Source organism: Bubalus bubalis, chromosome 3 (assembly GCF_019923935.1).
Source record: "Bubalus bubalis isolate 160015118507 breed Murrah chromosome 3, NDDB_SH_1, whole genome shotgun sequence".
Taxonomy (NCBI): domain Eukaryota; kingdom Metazoa; phylum Chordata; class Mammalia; order Artiodactyla; family Bovidae; genus Bubalus; species Bubalus bubalis.
The window spans coordinates 145,575,485-145,596,068 of NC_059159.1; the positions used below are offsets into that span (position 1 = coordinate 145,575,485).

The 20,584-nt window shown below is 39.0% G+C and overlaps 2 protein-coding genes across 4 annotated transcripts in view; both read left to right on the forward strand.

Annotated features, from left to right (window-relative positions):
• Positions 1-20,584, forward strand: part of LOC102398396 (centromere protein P) — a 236,723-nt gene that overhangs the window by 15,630 nt on the left and 200,509 nt on the right. For all 3 annotated transcript variants that reach the window (XM_045165131.1, XM_044940286.2, XM_006063106.4), the window contains exons 2-3: positions 2,254-2,435; positions 4,107-4,195. In XM_045165131.1, the coding sequence (XP_045021066.1) occupies positions 2,254-2,435; positions 4,107-4,195 (271 nt within the window). The remainder of the gene's footprint in view (positions 1-2,253; positions 2,436-4,106; positions 4,196-20,584) is intronic.
• On the forward strand, positions 6,955-7,919 carry LOC102399586 (Sjoegren syndrome nuclear autoantigen 1 homolog; the record flags this gene model as incomplete). The annotated part of the gene is made up of 1 exon (XM_044940581.2): positions 6,955-7,919. A coding segment is annotated over one exon (438 nt), but the record flags the coding sequence as incomplete, so codon positions are not given.

Here is a 20,584-nt window from a genome sequence, read left to right on the forward strand (position 1 = left end):
AATATTTAGGACTGATTTCCTTTAGGATGGACTGGATGGGTCTCCTTGCAGTCCAAGGGACTCTCAAGAGTCTTCTCCAACACCACAGTTCGATAGCACCAATTCTTTGGCGCTCAGCCTTCTTTATGATCCAACTCTCACATCCATACATGACTATTGGACAAACCATAGCCTTGACTAGATGGACCTTTGTTGGCAAAGTAATGTCTCTGCTTTTTAATATGCTGTCTAGGTTGGTGATGGTTTTTCTTCAAGGGAGCAAGCATCTTTTAATTTCATGGCTGCAGTCACTGTGCACAGTGATTTTGGAGCCCAAGAAAATAAAGTCTCTTATAATTTTCAATGTTTCCCCATCTCTTTGCCATGAAGTGATGGGACCAGATGCCATGATCTTAGTTTATTTTATAGTTGTTTCTAATATATAGAAATATGGTATTAAAACTTGGAACAGTTCATTTCAGTCACTCAGTTGTGTCCAACTCTTTGCGACCACATGAACTGCAGCATGCCAGGCCTCCCTGTCCATCACCAACTCCCGGAGTTTACCTAAACTCATGTCCATTGAGTCAGTGATGCCATCCAACCATCTCATCCTCTGTCATCCCCTTCTCCTCCTGCCCTCAATCTTTCCCAGCATCAGGGTCTTTTTCAATGATTCAGCTCTTTGCATCAGGTGGCCAAAGTATTGGCGTTTCAGCTTCAACATCAGTCCTTCCAGTGAATACCCAGGACTGATCTCGTTTAGGATAGACAGGTTGGATCGCCTTGCAGTCCAAGGGACTCTCAAGAGTCTTCTCCAGCACCACAGTTCAAAAACATCAATTGTTCTGCACTCAGCTTTCTTTATACTCCAACTCTGACATCCATATATGACTACTGGAAAAACCAGTAGTCTTGATTAGATGGACTATAGTTGACAAAGTAATGTCTCTGCTTTTTTAATATGCTGTCTAGATTGGTCATAACTTTCCTTCCAAGGAGTAAGCATCTTTTAATTTCATGGCTGCAATCACCATCTGCAGTGATTTTGGAGCCTCCCAAAATAAAGTCAGCCACTGTTTCCACTTTTTCCCCATCTATTTGCCATGAAGTGATGGGACCGGATGCCATGATCTTAGTTTTCTGAATGTTGAGCTTTAAGCCAACTTTTTCACTCTCCTCTTGCATCAAGAGGCTCTTTATTCTTCTTCACTTTCTTCCATAAGGGTGTGTCATCTGCATATCTGAGGTTATTGATATTCCTCCCAGCCATCTTGATTCCAGCTTGCGCTTCATCCAGCCCAGCGTTTCTCATGATGTACTCTGCATATAAGTTAACTAAGCAGGGTGACAATATACAGCCTTAACATACTCCTTTTCCTATTTGGAACCAATCTGTTATTTCATGTCCAGTTCTAACTGTTGCTTCCTGACCTGCATAGAGTTGTCTCAAGAGGCAGGTCAGGTGGTCTGGTATTCCTGTCTCTTTCAGAATTTTCCACAGTTTATTGTGATCCACACAGTCAAAGGCTTTGGCATAGTCAATAAAGCAGAAATAGATGTTTTTCTGGAACTCTCTTGCTTTTTCGATCATCCAGCGGATGTTGGCAATTTGATCTCTGGTTCCTCTGCCTTTTCTAAAACCAGCTTGAACATCTAGACTTCACAGTTCACATATTGCTGAAGCCTGGCTTGGAGAATTTTGAGCATTACTTTACTAGTGTGTGAGATGAGTGCAGTTGGGTGGTAGTTTGAGCATTCTTTGGCATTGCCTTTCTTAGGGATTGGAATGAAAACTGACCTTTTGCAGTCCTGTGGGCACTGCTGAGTTTCCAAATTCGCTGGCATATTGAGTGCAGCACTTTCACAGCATCATCTTTTAGGATTTGAAATAACTCAACTGGAATTCCATCACCTTCACTAGCTTTGTTCATAGTGCTGCTTCCTAATGCCCACTTGAGTTCACATCCCAGGTTGTCTGGCTCTAGGTGAGTGATCACACCATCGTGATTATCTGGGTCGTGAAGATCTTTTTTGTACAGTTCTTCTGTGTATTCTTGCCACCTCTAACTTGGTTAGGATGTTTTATATTGAGATTAATGGCTGCAGTGTTAATAACCACACTCATTTTAAGAAAACTCCTACTAGTGTTTTAATGGAAAGAGAATAAGAAAGATAAAACGGAAATGATTTGAAGAAATTTATAGATGTTAGGTGAAACACTTGTTAGTAGTTTCTTCATTGGAGTAATTATTTGTGTTTTGTGCTTTTTAGGAAATCATTTCAAGAAACACACCAATCAGATTCTGAAGAATGGGGATTGTCAAAAGATCTGAGAAGTCATCTTGGAAGTTTAGAATCCGAACTTCAATTTCTAAGTAGACTTACTGGTATCAGTATAAGAAATTACTGCAAGAACACAGAAGACCTAACTAGCACTGAGATGGCGGAAAAGAGTAAGCAGTTTTTTTTTTCTTTTGGCTGCACCAAATGGCTTGCAGAATATTAATTTTAGTTTTCCAACGAGGGATTGATCCTGATTTTACAGCAGTGAAGGTGTTGAGTCTTAACCATTAGACTCCCAGGGAATTTCCAGAGTAAGCATTAATTTCAATCAGGAAGTAGTATTGAGGTTTACCTTATTATGCATAGAAAATTAGTTTTCTTATCATTGAAATAAATTCTCCAAGGTAACGATTTGAATGTGTGGTTGTGGTAAACTTGTTTGTCACGTGTCTATTGAACTTTACAGCGTGTGTAATATTCTTAAAAGCTGCCTGACGTAGATATTAAAGAAGACATGGTCTCTCGTTATGTACCTGAGTAGTCAAGTAACAGAGATAAGTGATTTTAAGGAAAACAGCACTATTAGTTTGTAAATCTTAATTGTTGTTCACTACTGATATGAGAAGTGTGTCATCTCTCATACTCAGATATTTCAAGAACTGGATCATTTGGCAGAGGAGGATATCTGGTCCCAGTGACTAATGCTATATTACTAAGAATCTGTGATACGCTAACAAGTAAAGAGAAGCTAATTCAGCTCTACAGTTGTATGTTGGGATCTTTGTTTAGAAGAAGGAATCATTTTAGGAAATGCTTCCTGATTCGTACAAAAATAATCCTCCTGACTGGGGAGAGCGAGAGTGAATGCGTTTAGAATGGGCTTGTTTCAGAGCTTTTCCCATTGCTGGTTTAGATTTCAATTTTCCTGGCTCTGCCAGGTTACTTTCAATTTTTCACATAATATCCAGCTGATCCATCTGATTTTCATCTTATAAAATTAGTTTACTCTCATCTTTTTTCTCTACATCCTTGTAGAGTTGTGCCCTTCTGGTAGAAAGGCCAATACAGGGGTGGATTAAGAGGTACAAACTATTAGGTATAAAATAAGCTATAAGGGTATATTGTACAATATGGGAATATGGCCAATATTTTATAGTAACTGTAAAGGAGTATAACCTTTAAATATTGTGAATCACTATGTTATCCACCTGTAACATATATTGTATAGTACCTATACTCCAGTTTAAAAAAAGAGCGAATTGTGTCCTTCTAAAAATAACTTCATTAGAAAAATATAATAAAGTCAAAATCATGGTTATCTCCTTTCTGAGACATATTGTATAACTTGGAAAAGGCATGAGGAACTTTATGCGATATGTTAAAATTTCTGTATCTTGATCTTGATGCTGTATACTTAAGAATAGGGCATTTTTGAGTGTATTCGTGTTATACCTAAAAAGTACTTTTGCTATCATTTTAGTAACGTTTTGAGAGTTAACTGAGATAATTGCATGGATTTAATTTATTGTCTAACTGGAGCCAGACAATGTTGAAAATATGAAAAATACCAACAATTATCATAATTCGAATTTGTCTAGGGTTATACTATCATATTTCTATTTCTTACTTTAATCTTTGGTATCATTGAGAACTAGAAAATACAAGTTATCTTTAATCATATTTCTCAAAGGTGCACATCCTTCCAAGTATTTTCAATGCAAATGCTAACACTCTCACACATAAACCCATGTGTATTATAGATAGCCACACAAAATTAAATAATTGATATTTAAAGAAAATTGTTATTTGCAAACAAAAATCTTTGTTTTTCTGATTTATAGGTATTAAAAAAGTTTTGCAGAGACACAGATTATCAGGAAATTGCCACATGATTACGTTTCAGCTTGAATATCAGATTCTGGAAATCCAGGTAAATTAAAGAACATGTTGTGGTAGATAACACAGATTCTGCTGTTATGAAATAAAAATACCCTACACCCCGGTCTTCAGCAGTGGCTGAGTTGAGGAGACATTCCTGAGCAGGACCCCTTGTAGCATGTTCGTACAAAGTGGTACCATTAAAACATTTTTTTTGTTTTTAAATATGAATACCCCAGCAACTGCATACGGTGGTATTATTGCTGAGAGCATAGTCTTTATTGGAATAGACGTAATGAGATGTTTGTGGAATTCCAGTGTGAGCCCTGAGGTCATGTGAACAGTCTTGGATGCCCTCAGTAGTCATCAATCATCTGTTAGTTATTTATTGCTGCTTAACATTTTCTCCCAAATTGAACAGTTTAAAACAACAAAAGCCATTTATTATCTCACCATTTTCTGTGAGGCAGGAATTTGTGAGTAGCACAGTTGGTGTTCTTCCTCTGGCCTCTCCTATAGTTGTGGTCATGTGGGACCACCACAATCTGAAGACCGTTCAGAGCTGAAGGATTAGACTTCAGGATGGTCATGGTTATGCCAGCAAGTTATACAGGACTACTGAGGCACAACACTGGAGGAAGATAGTCTTGGCTAGGATTTTCACATAAAATCAGAAAGCAGACAGACAGAATGTTAACATGCAACCCCTGGCCAGCATAGGGAGAACAAGACTCAGAGATCTTCAAAGTCTGGCTCCAAGAAGGGTTGGATCCAGGCATAATTTTGAGAACTAACCAAGTCTGGACATGTGCTTTGATAGCAAAAAACCAGTTTCAATCAGTTTGTTTTATGAGTTTGGGCCTATAGGGAGAATGTATAGAGGAGAGAACAGATAAGGACAGGCAAGTTGCCTTGGCCTCAGTTCATCAGATAACTAAAGTGAATGTAGACCAGTTGTCACAGCCAAGTCATAGGGATAAGCTGCTTGCTTGCAGTCACAGTACTGTGCCTGGATTCCTCATGCTTATCCTCAGCGACAGAAATAGCCTCAAGTTGTCCCTTTTTGTATAGGGATTGATGCCAGATATTAGAAGTTACCCCCAACTAGTCATGAGTGATTGGGTCTAGGTATCTGCACTAGAAGTTTTGCCTCTTGAGAACTCTTTGCAGTCTATGTCCCTGGTGGTCACCACTGACCCTGGCAGGCGGAGAACTGACTAGGTCTCTCATCTGATGACAGAGTTTCCAACTTGCTCCCACCTCAGGGTATCTCTCTTTAGTCTGTCAAAGTGACACAAGAACATCCACAGTGTGGCATTACCAAAACCAGTTGAGCAGGATGTCAGGTACATGGGTGATGAGTATCCTTGGAAATACACTGCTGGCAGGTTGGCACCAGGTCTTGAAGCCATGCAAAATTCTCAGGATGATACTATAGTTCTGCATGACCTCAAAGATCATCTGCTGAAGACTAGAATAAAATATGGACCCAATTGAGTTGATCTCGTTTATGATGAACAGCCCATTCCAGGACTCCAGACTCCTCAGAATTCCTGGATGTTGTCCCATTGCAGAAGGATGCATAGTTGGACCAACTGCCTTTTCTTTCTGGTTAATGTGATCCTAAACTCAGAGTGGTGATATACCAATGCTTACTTGCATTCTTGCCTCCATTAATGGCCAGGCCTATAGATTGTGTCAGGTTGGCAGAATCAGACCTCTGAGACCTAGTTCTGTGTCTTAAAACATCTGCACTATCAGTGTATACATGTCCAGGAAACTGCTCAGGGACATCCTATTAGGTTGGTGCAAAAGTAATTGCAGTTTTGCATTGTTGAACTTTGCTGCTTGATATTGGAATACCTTCTTAAATATGGTTATGTTATACATCATTTTAATGTGCATTTCTCACTTTATGTTTCTTTGCTAATTATTACTTGCTGTTTATTTTATATTTATTTTAGACTATAGAAATGATATTAGACAAAAAGCAAATTTGACGAGTTTTTTTATTTGTGTTCAAAATGGGTCGTAAAGCAGAAGATACAACTCATAACATCAATAACACATTTGGCCCAGGAACTGCTAACGAGCATACAGTGCAGTGGTGGTTCAAGAAGTTTTGCAAAGGAGACGAGAGCCTTGAAAATGAGGAGCCTAGTAGCTGGCCATCATAGGTTGACAATGACCAACTGAGAGCGATCATCGAAGTTGACCCTCTTACAACTACATGAGAAGGTGCCAAAGAGCTCATTGTCAACCATTCTATGGTCATTTGGCATTCAAAGCAAATTGTAAAGGTGAAAAAACTCAGTAAGTGAATGCCTCATGAGCTGACCGAAAATTTAAAAACCGTTGGTTTGAAATGTCGTCTTGGCTTATTCTGTGCAACAACAGCGAACCACTTTTCAATTAGATTGTGATGTGTGATAAAAAACTGGATTTTATACAACAACCGACAGTGACCAGCTCACTGGTTGGACTGAGAAGAAGCTCCAAAGCACTTCCCAAAGCAAACTTGCACCAGAAAAAAGTCATGGTTACTGTTTGGTGATCTGCTGCCCATTTGATCAACTCCTGCTTTCTAAATCCCAGCAAAACCATTGCATCAGAGAAATATGCTCAGCAAATTGATGAGATGCACCAAAAACTGCAACACCTGAAGCCGGTATTGATCGACAGAATGGGTCCAATTCTGCTCTACAACAATGCCTGAATCCATGTTGTACAACCAATGCTTCAAAAATTAAACGAATCAGACTACGAAGTTTTGCCTCATCTGCCATATTCACCTGACCTCTTGCCAACTGACTACTACCTTCTCAAAGCATCTCAGCAGGCGCCGAGGGGGCCTGCAGTGGCGGTTGGGGCGGCGGCCCGGCGGCGACCTTGACCCAGCAAGGCGCGGTGCTGCAGAATTACAACAACGAGCTGGTCAAGTGCATCGAGGAGCTGTGCCAGAAGCGGGAGGAGCTGTGCCGGCAGATCCAGCAGGAGGAGGAGGAGAAGCAGAGGCTGCAGAACGAGGTGAGGCAGCTGACGGAGAAGCTGGCCCGAGTCAACGAGAACCTGGCGCGTAAGATCGCCTCTCGGAACGAGTTCCATCGGACCATCGCGGAGACAGAAGCCGCCTACCTCAAGATCCTGGAGAGCTCGCAGACTCTGCTTAGTGTCCTGAAGCGAGAAGCGGGGAACCTGACAAAGGCCACAGCCTCAGAGCAGAAGAGCAGCGGAGGCAAGGAGAGCTGATGAGGCCGCGCGGGTGGGGGTCCTGCCTGTGGTCAGCGCCCCCCCGCAAGCCTGTCTTCAAAGCATCTTTGTTCTTCAGGGAAGCAGCTTTCTCCTTTTGTTGTCTTTGGTGCCAAGAGAGGCAACTGCCAAGCTCCATTGGCTCTGGGTGACAGGATGGCCCTGGGCGTAGCCCACCCAGTGGGGGGTCCTAGTCCTGCACTCACACAGGCTCTGGGGAGGGAGGGAAAATGTTACCATACAGAATTCCACAATATCCAGGAATTCTGAGGAGTCTGGAGTCCTGGAATGGGCTGTTCATCACAAACGAGATCAACTCAATTGGGTCCATATTTTATTCTAGGGAAAACTTTTGGTAGGGAAAATGTTACCATACCCAGCAGGAGGCAGAAAACGCTTTCCAAGAGTTTGTTGAATCCTGAAGAGTGAATTTTTATGCTACGGGAGTAAACAAACTTATTTCTCATTGGTAAAAATGTTTTGATTGTAATGGTTCCTATTTTGATTAATAAAGATGTGTTTGAGCCTAGATATAATGATTTAAAATTCACAGTCTAAAACTTCAGTTACTTTTGTATCAACCTAATAGTAGCCTTGGGCTTCTACAGGCTTTTTCTTCCATTGTTATTCATCTTTTTTATAGTCACTCCCTGGGTTATCTGTAGAGAAGCCAGATTGCTGGTAAAATTAGGCTCATCCTTGGGAAGTTGTTGTTAAGTCACTCAGTCATGTCTGACTCTTTGCAACCTTGTGGACTGTAGCATGCCAGGCTTCCCTTTCCTTCATCATCTCCTGGAATTTGCTCAAACTCATGTCCATTGAGTTGGTACTGCCATCCAACCATCTCATCCTCTGACATCCCCTTCTCTTCCTGCCTTTAACCTTTACCAGCATAAGAGTCTTTGCTAATGGGTAGGCTCTTCGCCTCAAGTGGCCAACATATTGGAACTTCAGCTTCAGCATCAGTCCTTCCAGTGAATATTCAGGGTTGATTTCCTTTAGGATTGACTGTTCTGATCCCCTTGCAGTCCAAGGGACATGTATGGGAAGCTGTACATGAGTCCAGTTGTAAAAAAGACAATACTCTGAAGTTGAGATGAACAACCTACTCGGTGCAGCTGTACATTCCAGGATAGGCTGTGGCCAAAAGTTGTTGGTGTGCTCATTAGTGGGGCTTTGGTCTGAGAGATAGAATAGAATATTTTAATTTCATTTTGTTGAAGTTGCATACTTGTGGTCACTTTAATCCTTTGAAGGAAAGCATCAAGTGGCAATTTGATCACATCAGAAGTCAGATCACACATAAGGTTTCAATTTAGGGACTTTTTTTAAAATAATGTGATATGCTTCTGAAGAATGGCTATTATTTGACCAGAGGCATTCCTAGCATGAACTGGTACTGCAGTTCCCACAGTGGCTTGACTTGAATGGTCCTGGGTGACCACCATGAAGTCAGATAGACAGGACCAGAGCCATGTGGGGCCTGCCATACAGGGCCTGCTACCCATACTATAGTGACTACACTCCCTACCTCCTACCAGACAGTAGTGATACCAGCCCAGACCTCACCTCCCTATCAACAGTACTTTAAGCTAATATTCTGATCCTCATACTACCAAAGCATGATTGAAAATTTTGTAACTGTTTTGTAATGCCTGCAGTTACACTGTAAGCTCATATGCTTAACTAATTAAAATTTGTTGTGCTCCATATAAGAAAAAACTTAAAAAAAAGGAAGATTCAGAATACTAGAAGTTTATTTCTCTGTTGTTTAAACAAAATTGCAAGATCTGTTTTCAAGGGCTAGTATCGTGGTTTTATGATTATCAGGCTCTGCCATCACCCACGTGGCTGCCACATTGTGGTGCAGTTATCACTTCAGCATTTCAGACATTGGGAAAGGGCTGGGCAAACAGGGGCTCACCTTTTCCATTGAACAGCATTTTTTAGAAATTGTAATACCCATCATTTTCACCTGCATTCTAATGGCCAATAAATAAGTGCAGAGGAGGCTGGAAATTTAGTCTTCATTATGCATGGCCATGTGGCCAATGGAAAAATTGGAGCAAGAAAGAAGTCCACATATTGGGGACTACCAGCAGTTTCTGTCCCATATACTTTAGGGGATGCAGGGGAAAAAATCTAAGGAGAAGAACAATTTATACAATTCGAAATACCTAAAACTCAGTAATCACTGAATCTCTAAAGGGACATAAGTTGTTATTATATACATTTCAAAGTATGTAGGTGCTTTTGAACTGCTTGGTTTTACCTAATTTGCTATAGAAAGAGCATGCTGTCCCAAGCTATGTTAAGAACACTGTTTCTCTCTATACCTTAGAACTATATCTCTAGTGGAATTGCCAGGTTAAAGGAGATGTACATGTAAATTTTGATTGATAGTACCAAACTGCCTTCTAAAATACTTTTACCATTTTACATGTTGGGCAGATTTTTATAGTTGAGACTGATAGAAAAAAAGCAGTGGTAAAGAAATAGCTATACTTTATGTTCTAAAACATTTTTAAAAAACAAAATTTCCACTAGAGGGAGATGTTTAGCTATCAGAAAGTTTAAAAGTAATCTAACTAATAAATCTGTCTTACTTATAGAATATTGTTATTATGAAATCATGGTAGTACAGTGTTAGTAACCATAGGTGACCTAAAATCGTATAAATCGGATGTTGGGACCAAAAGTAAACTGATAGATTATCTGGCTCAACCCTCTTACTCTGTAGGGAAACACACCCAGAATGTTTGAATGATTACCCATGTTGGCACAGTCCTTCTTGTCATGTGCAATTGGAGCATACAACTCTTTTCTCCAGATTTACTGTCTGATGTTGTTAGTGTTGTTGTACTGTTTGTGAGGAGTTGGAAGAATATTAGAATTAACATGTATCAGCATTCATAGTCCATGTAGTACAATAAATCAAATGGGTGGCAGTTTGTGGAATAAGAGACAAATTGAATGTATTTTTGTAATTGCTCTCCCTGAAACCCAACGAACTGGAAAAAATAATCCAAAAATAGGGGACTTTTTAAACTAAAAAGAATATTTGTCTTGGTACAAGTTCAACTACTGGGAGCTATAAAAAATAAAATTGACAGCTTGGGTAATCACAAAGTTATGTGAGACAACCAAGAACAATGGCAGGGTTGAACAATAAGGTTCACCTCCTACACAGAGCCAGCCCTTCAAAACTGAAGAGGTGGCTATTTCATCTAATGCATAGAAACAAACAAAGACAATCAGGTAAAATGAAGAGAGTAATATGTTTGAAACAAAAAAGAACAAGATACAACCTCAGGAAAAAAAAAAACCTTAATGATGCAGAGATAAGTAATTTACCTGATGAAGAGTTCAAAGTAATAGTCACAAAGATGCTAACCAAACTCAGGAAAAGAATGCATGAATACATTAAGAACTTCAACAAAGATATGGAAAATATAAGTTCCAAACAGAAGTCCCGGAGCTGAAGAATACAATAACTGAATTGAAAAATATGTTAGAGAATTTCAACAGCTGACAACATGAGAGAGAATAAAAGATCAGTGAACTCAAAGACAGGGCACAGAAACTCACCATTTCAAAGCAACTAGAGGGAAAAAGAATGAAAATGAAGGTAGCTTAAGGGATTTATGGGATAAAATGAAGCATACTAACATTCACATATAGGAATCCCAGAAGGAGAAGAGAAAGGGTACAAAAACACACTTGAACAAATAATGGTGGCAATTTCACTTTCCTAAACTGTAAAAACAGTTCTTCAGATCTAGGAACCCCAGAGAGTTCCATGTTAGAGAAACCCCCCAAACCCCCACACAGAGACACATTAAAATCAAAATACCAAAATTTGAAACCAAGAAGAGACTCTTAAAAGCAACAAACAAGAGAAAAACAATTGTTATATATAAGGGAACCCCTTAAAGACTTTCAGCAGGTTTTTTAGCAGAAACTTTGCAGGTCAGAGGAGAGTGGCAGGATGTATTCAATGTGCTGAAAGAAAATAATTTCCAACCAAGATTAAACTTGGCAAAGTTATGATTCAGAATTGAAGGAGAGATAAAAGAGTTTTGCAGATAAGCAAAAGCTGAAGGAGTTTATTACCACTAAACCAGCCTTAAGAGAAATGTTAAAGGGATTTCTTTAAGCTGAAAAGAAAGGTCAGTAAATTGGTAACAGGAAAACACGAAAGTATAAATCTCACTGGTAAATGTAAATATATAAGTTTTGTTGTTCAGTTGCTAAGTTGTGTTCGATTCTTTGCGACCCCATGGACTGCCGCAGGTCAGGATAGGTAGTGAAGTAATCACTTATAAAGCTAGTATGAAGGTTAAAAGAGAAAAGTAGTAAAAACAACTAACTACAATAATTATTTATGGGAGTATGGCTGAGTCCCTTTGCTCTCCACCTGAAAATATCACAACATTGTTAATTGGCTATATTCCAGTATCAAATTAAAGATATGAAACCCAAAGATACCAGAAGGAAGGGAATAAATAACATAGATCAGCAGAATTGCCTGGCAGTCTAGTGGTTAAGACTCTGCACTCTCACTGCTGAGGGCCTGGGTTTGATCCCTGGGAACTAATACCCCACAAGCCATGTAGTGTGGCCAAAACAAGGAAAACTCTGAACATAGATCAGAGCAGAAACAAATGAAATAGAAACTAAAAAGACATTAGAAAAGATCAATGAAACTAAGAGCCGGTAATTTGAAAGGATAGTCAAAACTGAATAAATGTTGAGTTAGACTCACCAAGAAAAAGAAAAAAGACTTAAAAATCAGAAATGAAAGAGGAGTCATTACAGCTGCTACCACAGGAATACATAGGATCATAAGAGACTATTATGAACAGTTATGCACCAGCAAATGGATAAACAGCTAAAAACAACCTTCCAAGTCTGAATCAGGAAGAAATAGAAAATCTGAACAGACTAATTACTAATAGATTGAATCAGTAATTTAAAACCTCCCAACTAACTGAAATCCAGGACCAGATGGTTTCACTGATGACTGTACCAAACATTTAAAGAATTAATACCAGTGCTTCTAAAACTATTCCAAAAAGCAGAGGAAGAGCACTTTGAATTCACTGTATAAGGCCAGCATTACCCTGATACCCCAAACAGACAAGGGCACAAGGAATAAAATTATAACCCAATGTCCCTGGTGAACATAGATGCAAAAATCGTTAATAAAATATTAACAAACTAAATTCAACAATGCACTAAAAGGATCATACATAATGATCAAGTGAAATTTATTTCAGGGATGCAGAAATTGTTAAAAATTTGCAAATCAATTGATGTGTACACCACATTAACAGAAAAATAAGGATAAAAAATTAATGTGATTATCTCAATATATGCAAAAAAAGCATTTAATTAAAGTCAACAACCATTTAGCAAATTTAACCATTTAATAATTTCAACAAAGTGAGTATAGAGGGAATATACCTCAAAATAATAAAGGATATATATGGTAAGCTCAACAGTGAAAATAACTCTTCCTGTAAGATCTCACTGGAGTAAGAAATGGCAACCCACTCTAGTATTCTTGCCTAGAGAATCCCATGGACAGAGAAGCCTGGTGGGGCTACAGTCTGTGGGGCCACAAAGATCAGACATGACTGAAGTAACTTAGCAGTAAGATCTCAGATAAGACAAAGGATGCCTACTCTTGCCATGTTTATCCAACACAGTATTGGAAGTCATAGCCAGATCAGTTATATTTTTTTAAAAAAGGACTTTGCTAGTGGCAGAGTGGCTAAGAATCTGCCTGTAGTGGGCATGGGTTCTATCCTTGGTTCAGGAAGATTCCATGTGCCACAGAACAACCTAAATCCATGAGCTAAAACTGCTGAGCCCACGTGCCCTAGAGCTGGTGCTCTGCAGCAGGAGTCACTTCAATGAGAAGACCACACAACACAACTAGAGAATAGCCCCCACCTGCTGCAACTAGAGAAAGTCCACACGCAGCAAAAGAAGACCCAATGCAGCCAAATAAATAAATAAATAAAATTTAAATAATAATGAAAGGCATCCAAATCAGAAAAAAGGAAGTAACAATGTCACTATTCATAGGTGATATATGTTATTATTTATAGAAAACCCTAAAGGCTTCCTCCCCACCAAAAAACTGTTAGAATAAATGAACAAATTCAGTTAAGTTGTGGGATACAAAATCAATTAATCTGTTGCATTTTATATGCTAATAATGAGCTACCAGAGAAATTAAGGAAACAATTTCATTTACAATAGCATCACAAAGAATAAAATACCTACAATAAGTTTAACCAAGGAGATGAAAAGCCTATGCACAGAAAGCTATAAGACATTGATGAAAGAAATTTAGAACAGAAATAAATAGAAAGATATTCCATGCTTGTAGATAGGAAGAATTAACATTGTTAAAATGTCCACACAGCCGAAAGCTATATACAGATTCAGTACAATGCCTACCAGAGTTCCGATGTGTTCTTCACAGAACTAGAAGAAACTCCTACAATTTGTTTGGAAGCACAAAATATCTCAAATAGCCAAAGCAGTCTTGGGAAAGAACAAACCTGGAACCATTACACATCTTGATTTCAAATTGTATTACAAAGCTATAGAGATCTAATCAATATTGTCTTGGCATAAAGCGGATGCATATGTCAATAGAACAGAATAAAGAATCCAAGAAATAAACTCATACATTTGAGTTAATTTATGTCTGCTTACCTGATAACTCAGTTGGTAAAGAAGCCGCCTGCAATGCAGGAGACCCCGGTTCAATTCCTGGGTTGAAAAGATCCACTGAAGAAGGGATAGGCTACCAACTCCAGTATTCTTGAGCTTCCTTGGTGGCTCAGCTGGTAAGGAATCGCCTGCAATGAGGGAGACCTGGTTTCGATTCCTGAGTTGGGAAGATCCCCTGGAGAAGGGAAAGGCTACCCACTCCAGTATTCTGGCCTGGAGAATTCCATGGACTATAGAGTCCATGGGGTCTCAACGAGTCAGACACAGCTGAGTGACTTACACTTTTATGTCAAAAGAGCCAAGACTATAGAATGGGGAAAGGATAGTTTCTTCAGTAAATGGTGTTGGGAAAACTGGATAGCCACATGCCAAAGAATGAAACTGGACCACTCTTACATCATACACAAAACCTAACTCTAATTAACAATTAACAATATTAACTCAAAATAGATTATAGATTTGAATGTAAGACCTGAGACCATAAAAATGCTAGAAGAAAGCATAGGTGCTAAGCCTCTTGACATCACTCTGACAATGACTTTTTAGATTTGACACCAAACGCAAAAATAAACAAGTGGAACTATATGAAACTAAAAAGTTTCTGCACAACAAAGGAAACCATCAACAAAATGACAAGGCTGAATGGGAGAAAATAGTTGCAAATCATATCTAGTAAGGTATTAATATCCAAAACATGTAAATCATAGGCTTTATAATGACAAGATAATTTGCCTATTCTAATGGGTAAAAGGCCAAAATCCAACACACACACACACACACTCAACAAAGACAAGATATTCCTCTGAGATTTTTTCTTTCCTTTCTTTTTCTTTTGTCTGTGTGGGTTATCATAGCTTTATATGAGATGTAGTTCACATAACATATAATTTATCCATTTAAGGTATACATTCAGCAGTTTTTAATCTATTCAGATTTGTGCAACCATCACTGCATCCAGTTTAGAACTTTATTACCTCAGAGAGAAACTTCATGCTCTTTATCACCCCTCATTTGCCCTTCTTCTGCCCAAACCTGACTTATCCATATATCTTCTGTCTCTATAGATGTGCCTATTCTGGGCATTTCATAAAAAATGGAGTTACATAATTTTTGGTCTTTTTTTGACCAATTTCTTTTACTTAGCACCACTATTTTCAGGATTCATTCATTCATGTTATCACATGTACTGTTACTTCATTCTTTTTTTTCTAGCTGTGCTGTGAGGATATATCACATTTTGTTTCTTCATTCATCAGCTAAGAAACATTTGGCAGCTTGTTTTTTCCTTTTGGCTGCTATGGATAACACTTCTGAAACTACTCATGTATAGGTTTTTCGGTGGACATATTTTTCATTTCTCTTGTGTATATCTACATAGAGAATTACTATGGGGCTTCCTTGGTTGCTCAATGGTAAAGAAGACACCTGCTGAGCAGGAGACCGCCTGCAATGCAGAAGACTTGGGTTCAATCCTTGGGTTGAGAAAATTCCCTGGAGAAGGAAATAGCAACTCACTTGAGTTTTCTAGCCTTGAAACCCCATGGACAGAGGAGACTGGTGGGCTACAGTCCTTAGAATCACAAGAGTTGGACACAACTTTGCGACTAAACCACCAGCACCAGAAAATTACTGGGTCAGATGGAAGTACCAGATATGACTAGTATGTTGAGCATTTTTTCATAAGTTTATTGGCCATTTGTATTATCATCTTTGATGAAATGTATGTTGAGATCCATTTCCCAGCTTTTAATTGGGTTATTTGTCTTTTTATTATTGAGTTGTAAGAGTATTCTGGAAATTTGTTTCTGATTAGATATGGTAGTAGATGCCCACAGTCTACTTTAACTACAGCTGCTCCTAATAATTCCCACTATATTCTTGAGCAGCTGAAAAACTAAACAAAGATTACAAGCCATTAATACCCATTTCTCCAGCAGCTGAAAAATACTGAAAAGTCAGATACACCCAGACAAATGGGGAAGAGTCAGTCATTTATCTGCTCATCCTATATCCTTAGGAAATAGCAGAAATTGCTGGATCTACTCCTGTAAACAAAAAAGATCCACAGAATACACAGCACAAAGATGGTACAGAGTTTGTGCATTTAGGATTCTTGCCATGAAAGGAATTAGAAAATGGAGTTAAAGTCTCTTTGAAAGAATGAATCCAGGAAATGCAAGAACATACTATATTGTAACTGTTTACATTCTCAAATGAAAACATTCAAAGAAAACTGAATAAAAGGGAAAGACAGCTGAGAGAAAGAAAGGAAGGAAGAATAAAATGATTATAGTGCTGAAAGCTAAATTAGGAGGAGAAGGCAATGGCAACCCACTCCAGTACTCTTGCCTGGAAAATCCCATGGACGGAGGAGCCTGGTGGGCTGCAGTCCATGGGGTCACGAAGAGTCGGACACGACTGAGCGACTTCACTTTCACTTTTCCTTTCATGCATTGGAGAAGGAAATGGCAACCCACTCCAGTGTTCTTGCCTGGAGAATCCCAGGGACGGCGGAGCCTAGTGGACTGCCGTCTGTGGTGTCGCACAAAGTTGGACACGACTGAAGCGACTTAGCATAGCATAGCATAGCATAGCATAGGAGTAGAATATAGGAGAAGGCAATGGCAACCCACTCCAGTACTCTTGCCTGGCGAATCCCATGGACAGAGGAGCCTGGTGGGCTGCAGTCCATGGGGTCGCTAGGAGTCAGACACGACTGAGTGACTTCACTTTCACTTTTCACTTTCATGCATTGGAGAAGGAAATGGCAACCCACTCCACTATTCTTGCCTGGAGGATCCCAGGGAGGGGGGAGCCTGGTGGGCTACTGTCTATGGGGTTGCACAGAGTTGGACACGACTGAAGCGACTTAGCAGCAGCAGCAGCAGCAGGAATAGAATATGGAGGATAGGCTTGAGAAAAACCACAAGTGCAACTGAAAAGAAGAAAAATCTGGGAGACAAAATGAAGATTTGTGTGATTTTTTTCCAAAAAACAACCAAAAGAAACAGAAATGATAGGTAAATATATAGCATGAGAAAATTTACTAAAGAAGAAAACCTTGATTTTGCACCTCAAAATATTTAACAGTTTATTTAACAATCCTCATTATTGTATATAGTGTTGTTTTGGATTTTTGTAGTAAGGAGCTGTTAGGCTTTGTCTTCATTTCATATTTCTTTAAAATACAAATTGGTGCAGATGGTAAAGATCTGCCTGCAATGCAGGAGACTGGGGTTCGATCTCTGGATTGGGACTATCCCCTGGAGGAGGAAATAGCAACCCACTTCGGTATTCTTGCCTGGAAAATCCCATGGACAGAGAAACCCGGTGGGCTACAGTCCATGGGGTTGCAAAGAGTCAATGATATATTAGAATTCAAATTGCTGAGGCAGAGAGTATAAACTTTTTAAGTTATGCATTATCAAAATGATGTTATAGATTAACATGTCATCTCATTGTTTTATATTTACATTTATCCTGTCAGAGTGAACATTTTTTTTCCATGTAACTTGTCATTTACCTCTAAGTTTTTAGTTCATGTTCTTTGCCTTTTTCTCTTAAGTTTTCATATCTCCTTGTCATGTTTATAGAACAAATTTTCCTTGTTTATTACTTTTCTTTTAGTTATGTCATTTTATAGCAATAGTTTGTATTTTTATGTAATCATATTTGCTATTTTGTTGTTGTTGTTTACTTAGAAAGTTCTTTCTCACTCAGTAATCAGTTAAATGTCTATACTTCTTCCTCATATTTTATGGCTTCAGTGTTTACATTGAAGTAAGTAATTCACTCAGCGTTCATTTTCATTTTGTTTAGACTTGGAGTGAGGATCTGAGGCATTCTTTTAAGAAATAACCCAGATCTTCCCTAGTGGCTCAGTGGTAAAGAATCTGTCTGCTAATGCAGGGGGCACAGGGTTGATCCCTGGTCTGGGAAGATCCCACATGCTGTGGGACAGCTAAGGTTTATACCACAACTACTGAGTCTGTGCTCTAGAGCCCAGGAGCCGCAACTGCTGAGCCCATGTGCCACAGTTACTATAGCATGAATGCTCTGGAGCCTGTGCTCTGCAGCAAGAGAAGCCAACTCAGCGAGAAACCCGTGCCCCCACTTACTGCAACTAGAGAGAAAGCCCATGCAGCAATGAAGACCCAGTGCAGCCAAATAAATAAATAATATTTTTTAAAAAGAAGTAACCCTTTTGCACAGTAAAGAAAATCATAAACAAAAAGACAACCCACAGAATGGGAAAAAAATATCTGCCAATGAAGCAACTGGCAAGGGATCACTCTCTGAAATAAACATACAGCTCATACAACTCAATACCAAAACAATGAACAATCAAGAAGTGGGCAGAAGATCCAAATAGACATTTCTCCAAAGAAGACATAGAGATAGCAAGAGGCATATGAAAAGATGTTCAACATCACTAATTATTAGAAAAATACAATCAAAACTGCAATGAGGTATCACCTTACTGATGATTCTGGTGATGGTCAGAATACCCATCACCAAAAAATCTACAAAAAGCAAATGCTAGAGTGGGTGGAGAAAGGGAACCCTCTCACACTGTTTGTGGGAACGTAAATCAGTACAGCCGTTATGGAGAATAGTATGGAGGGTCCTTAAAAGACTAAAAATAGAGCTGTCAATCCCATTCGTGGGAATAAATCTGAATAAAAACATGGTTTGAAAGGATTTTTTATTGTTCAGTCACTAAATTGTGTCCAACTCTTTGTTGTTTCACTGTTTCCACTTTTTCCCCATCTGTTTACCATGAAGTGAGAGGATGGAATGCCATGATCTTACTTTTTTGCATGCTGGATTTTAAGCCAGCTTTTGCACTCTCCTTATTAACCCTCAGAGAAGGCAATGGCAACCCACTCCAGTATTCTTGCCTGGAGAATCCCAGGGACGGGGGAGCCTGGTGGGCTGCCATCTATGGGATCGCACAGAGTCGGACACAACCGAAACGACTTAGCAGCGGCAGCACCAGCATTAACCCTCAGCAAGAGTCTGTTTAGTTCCTCTTCGCTTTCTGCCATTAGAGTGGTATCCTTGAAAGGATAATGTACCCCAGTGTTCATTGCAGCACTGATTACAATAACCAGGACATGGAAGCAACTTCAGCGTCCATCGACAGAAGAATGAATCAAGAAGATGCGGTACAATGGAACATTACTCAGCCATAAAAAGGAGGAATAATGTCATTTGCAGCTACATAGATGGACCTAGAGATTGTCATACTGAGTGAAATCAGATAGAGAAAGACAAATGTATATCACTTATACGTGGAATCTTAAAAAAAAATGGTACAAATGAAATTATTTACAAAACATAAAGAGTCACAGATGTAAAAAACAAACTTATGGTTAATAAGAGGAAGGGGGAAAGGGATAAATTAGAAGATTGAGATTGACATGTTGTTGTTTAGTCACTAAGTTGTGTCCGACTCTTTGTGGCCCCATGGACTGCACACTAGGCTTCTCTGTCCTTCGCTATCTCCTAGTTTGCTCAAACACATGTCCATTGAGTCAGTGATACCATCCAACCATCTCATTCTCTGTCGCCTTCTTCTGCCCTCAATCTTTCGCAGCATCAGGGTCTTTTCCAATGAGTCTGCTCTTTGCATCAGGTGGCCAAAGAATTGGAACTCCTACTTTAGCATCAGTCCTTCCAAAAAATATTCAGGATTGATTTCCTTAAAGATTGACTGGTTTAATCTCTTTGCTGTCCAAGGGACTCTTAGTCTTCTCCAGCACAACCATTTGAAAGCATCAGTTCTTCAGCATTCAGCCTCCCTTATGGTCCAGCTCTCACATCCATACATGACTACTGAAAAAAACATAGCTTTGGCTATATGGACCTTTGTTAGCAAAGGATATCTCTGCTTTTTAATACACTGTTTATGCTGTCTAGATTTGTCATAACTTTTCTTCCAAGGAACAGGTATCCTTTAATTTCATGGCTGCAGTCACTGTCCAGAGTGATTTTGGGGCCCAAGAAAATAAAGTCTTTCACTATTTCTATTTTTTCCCTGTCTATTTGCCATGAAGTGACAGGATCAGATGCCATGATCTTAGTTTTTTGGATGTTGAATTTTAAGCCAGCTTTTTGACATATATAGACATTTTACATATAAAATGGATAACTAATCAGGGCTGTAGCACAGGGAATTCTACTCAGTACTCTGTAATGATCTATATGGGGAAAGAATCTTAACAAAAAAAGACTGTGAATGTCTGTGTATGTATAACTGATTGACTTTGCTGTGCATGTGAAATTAGCACAACATTATAAACCAACTGTACTCCAATAAAAAAAATTTTTTAAGTAACCCATATTTGCAGTACTTTTTATGGGTTACTTTTCCTATAACTTAGTGACATTTCATTTGGCGTATTTTGAAAGTAGTTTTTTCTCCTTATTTAAAAGTTGA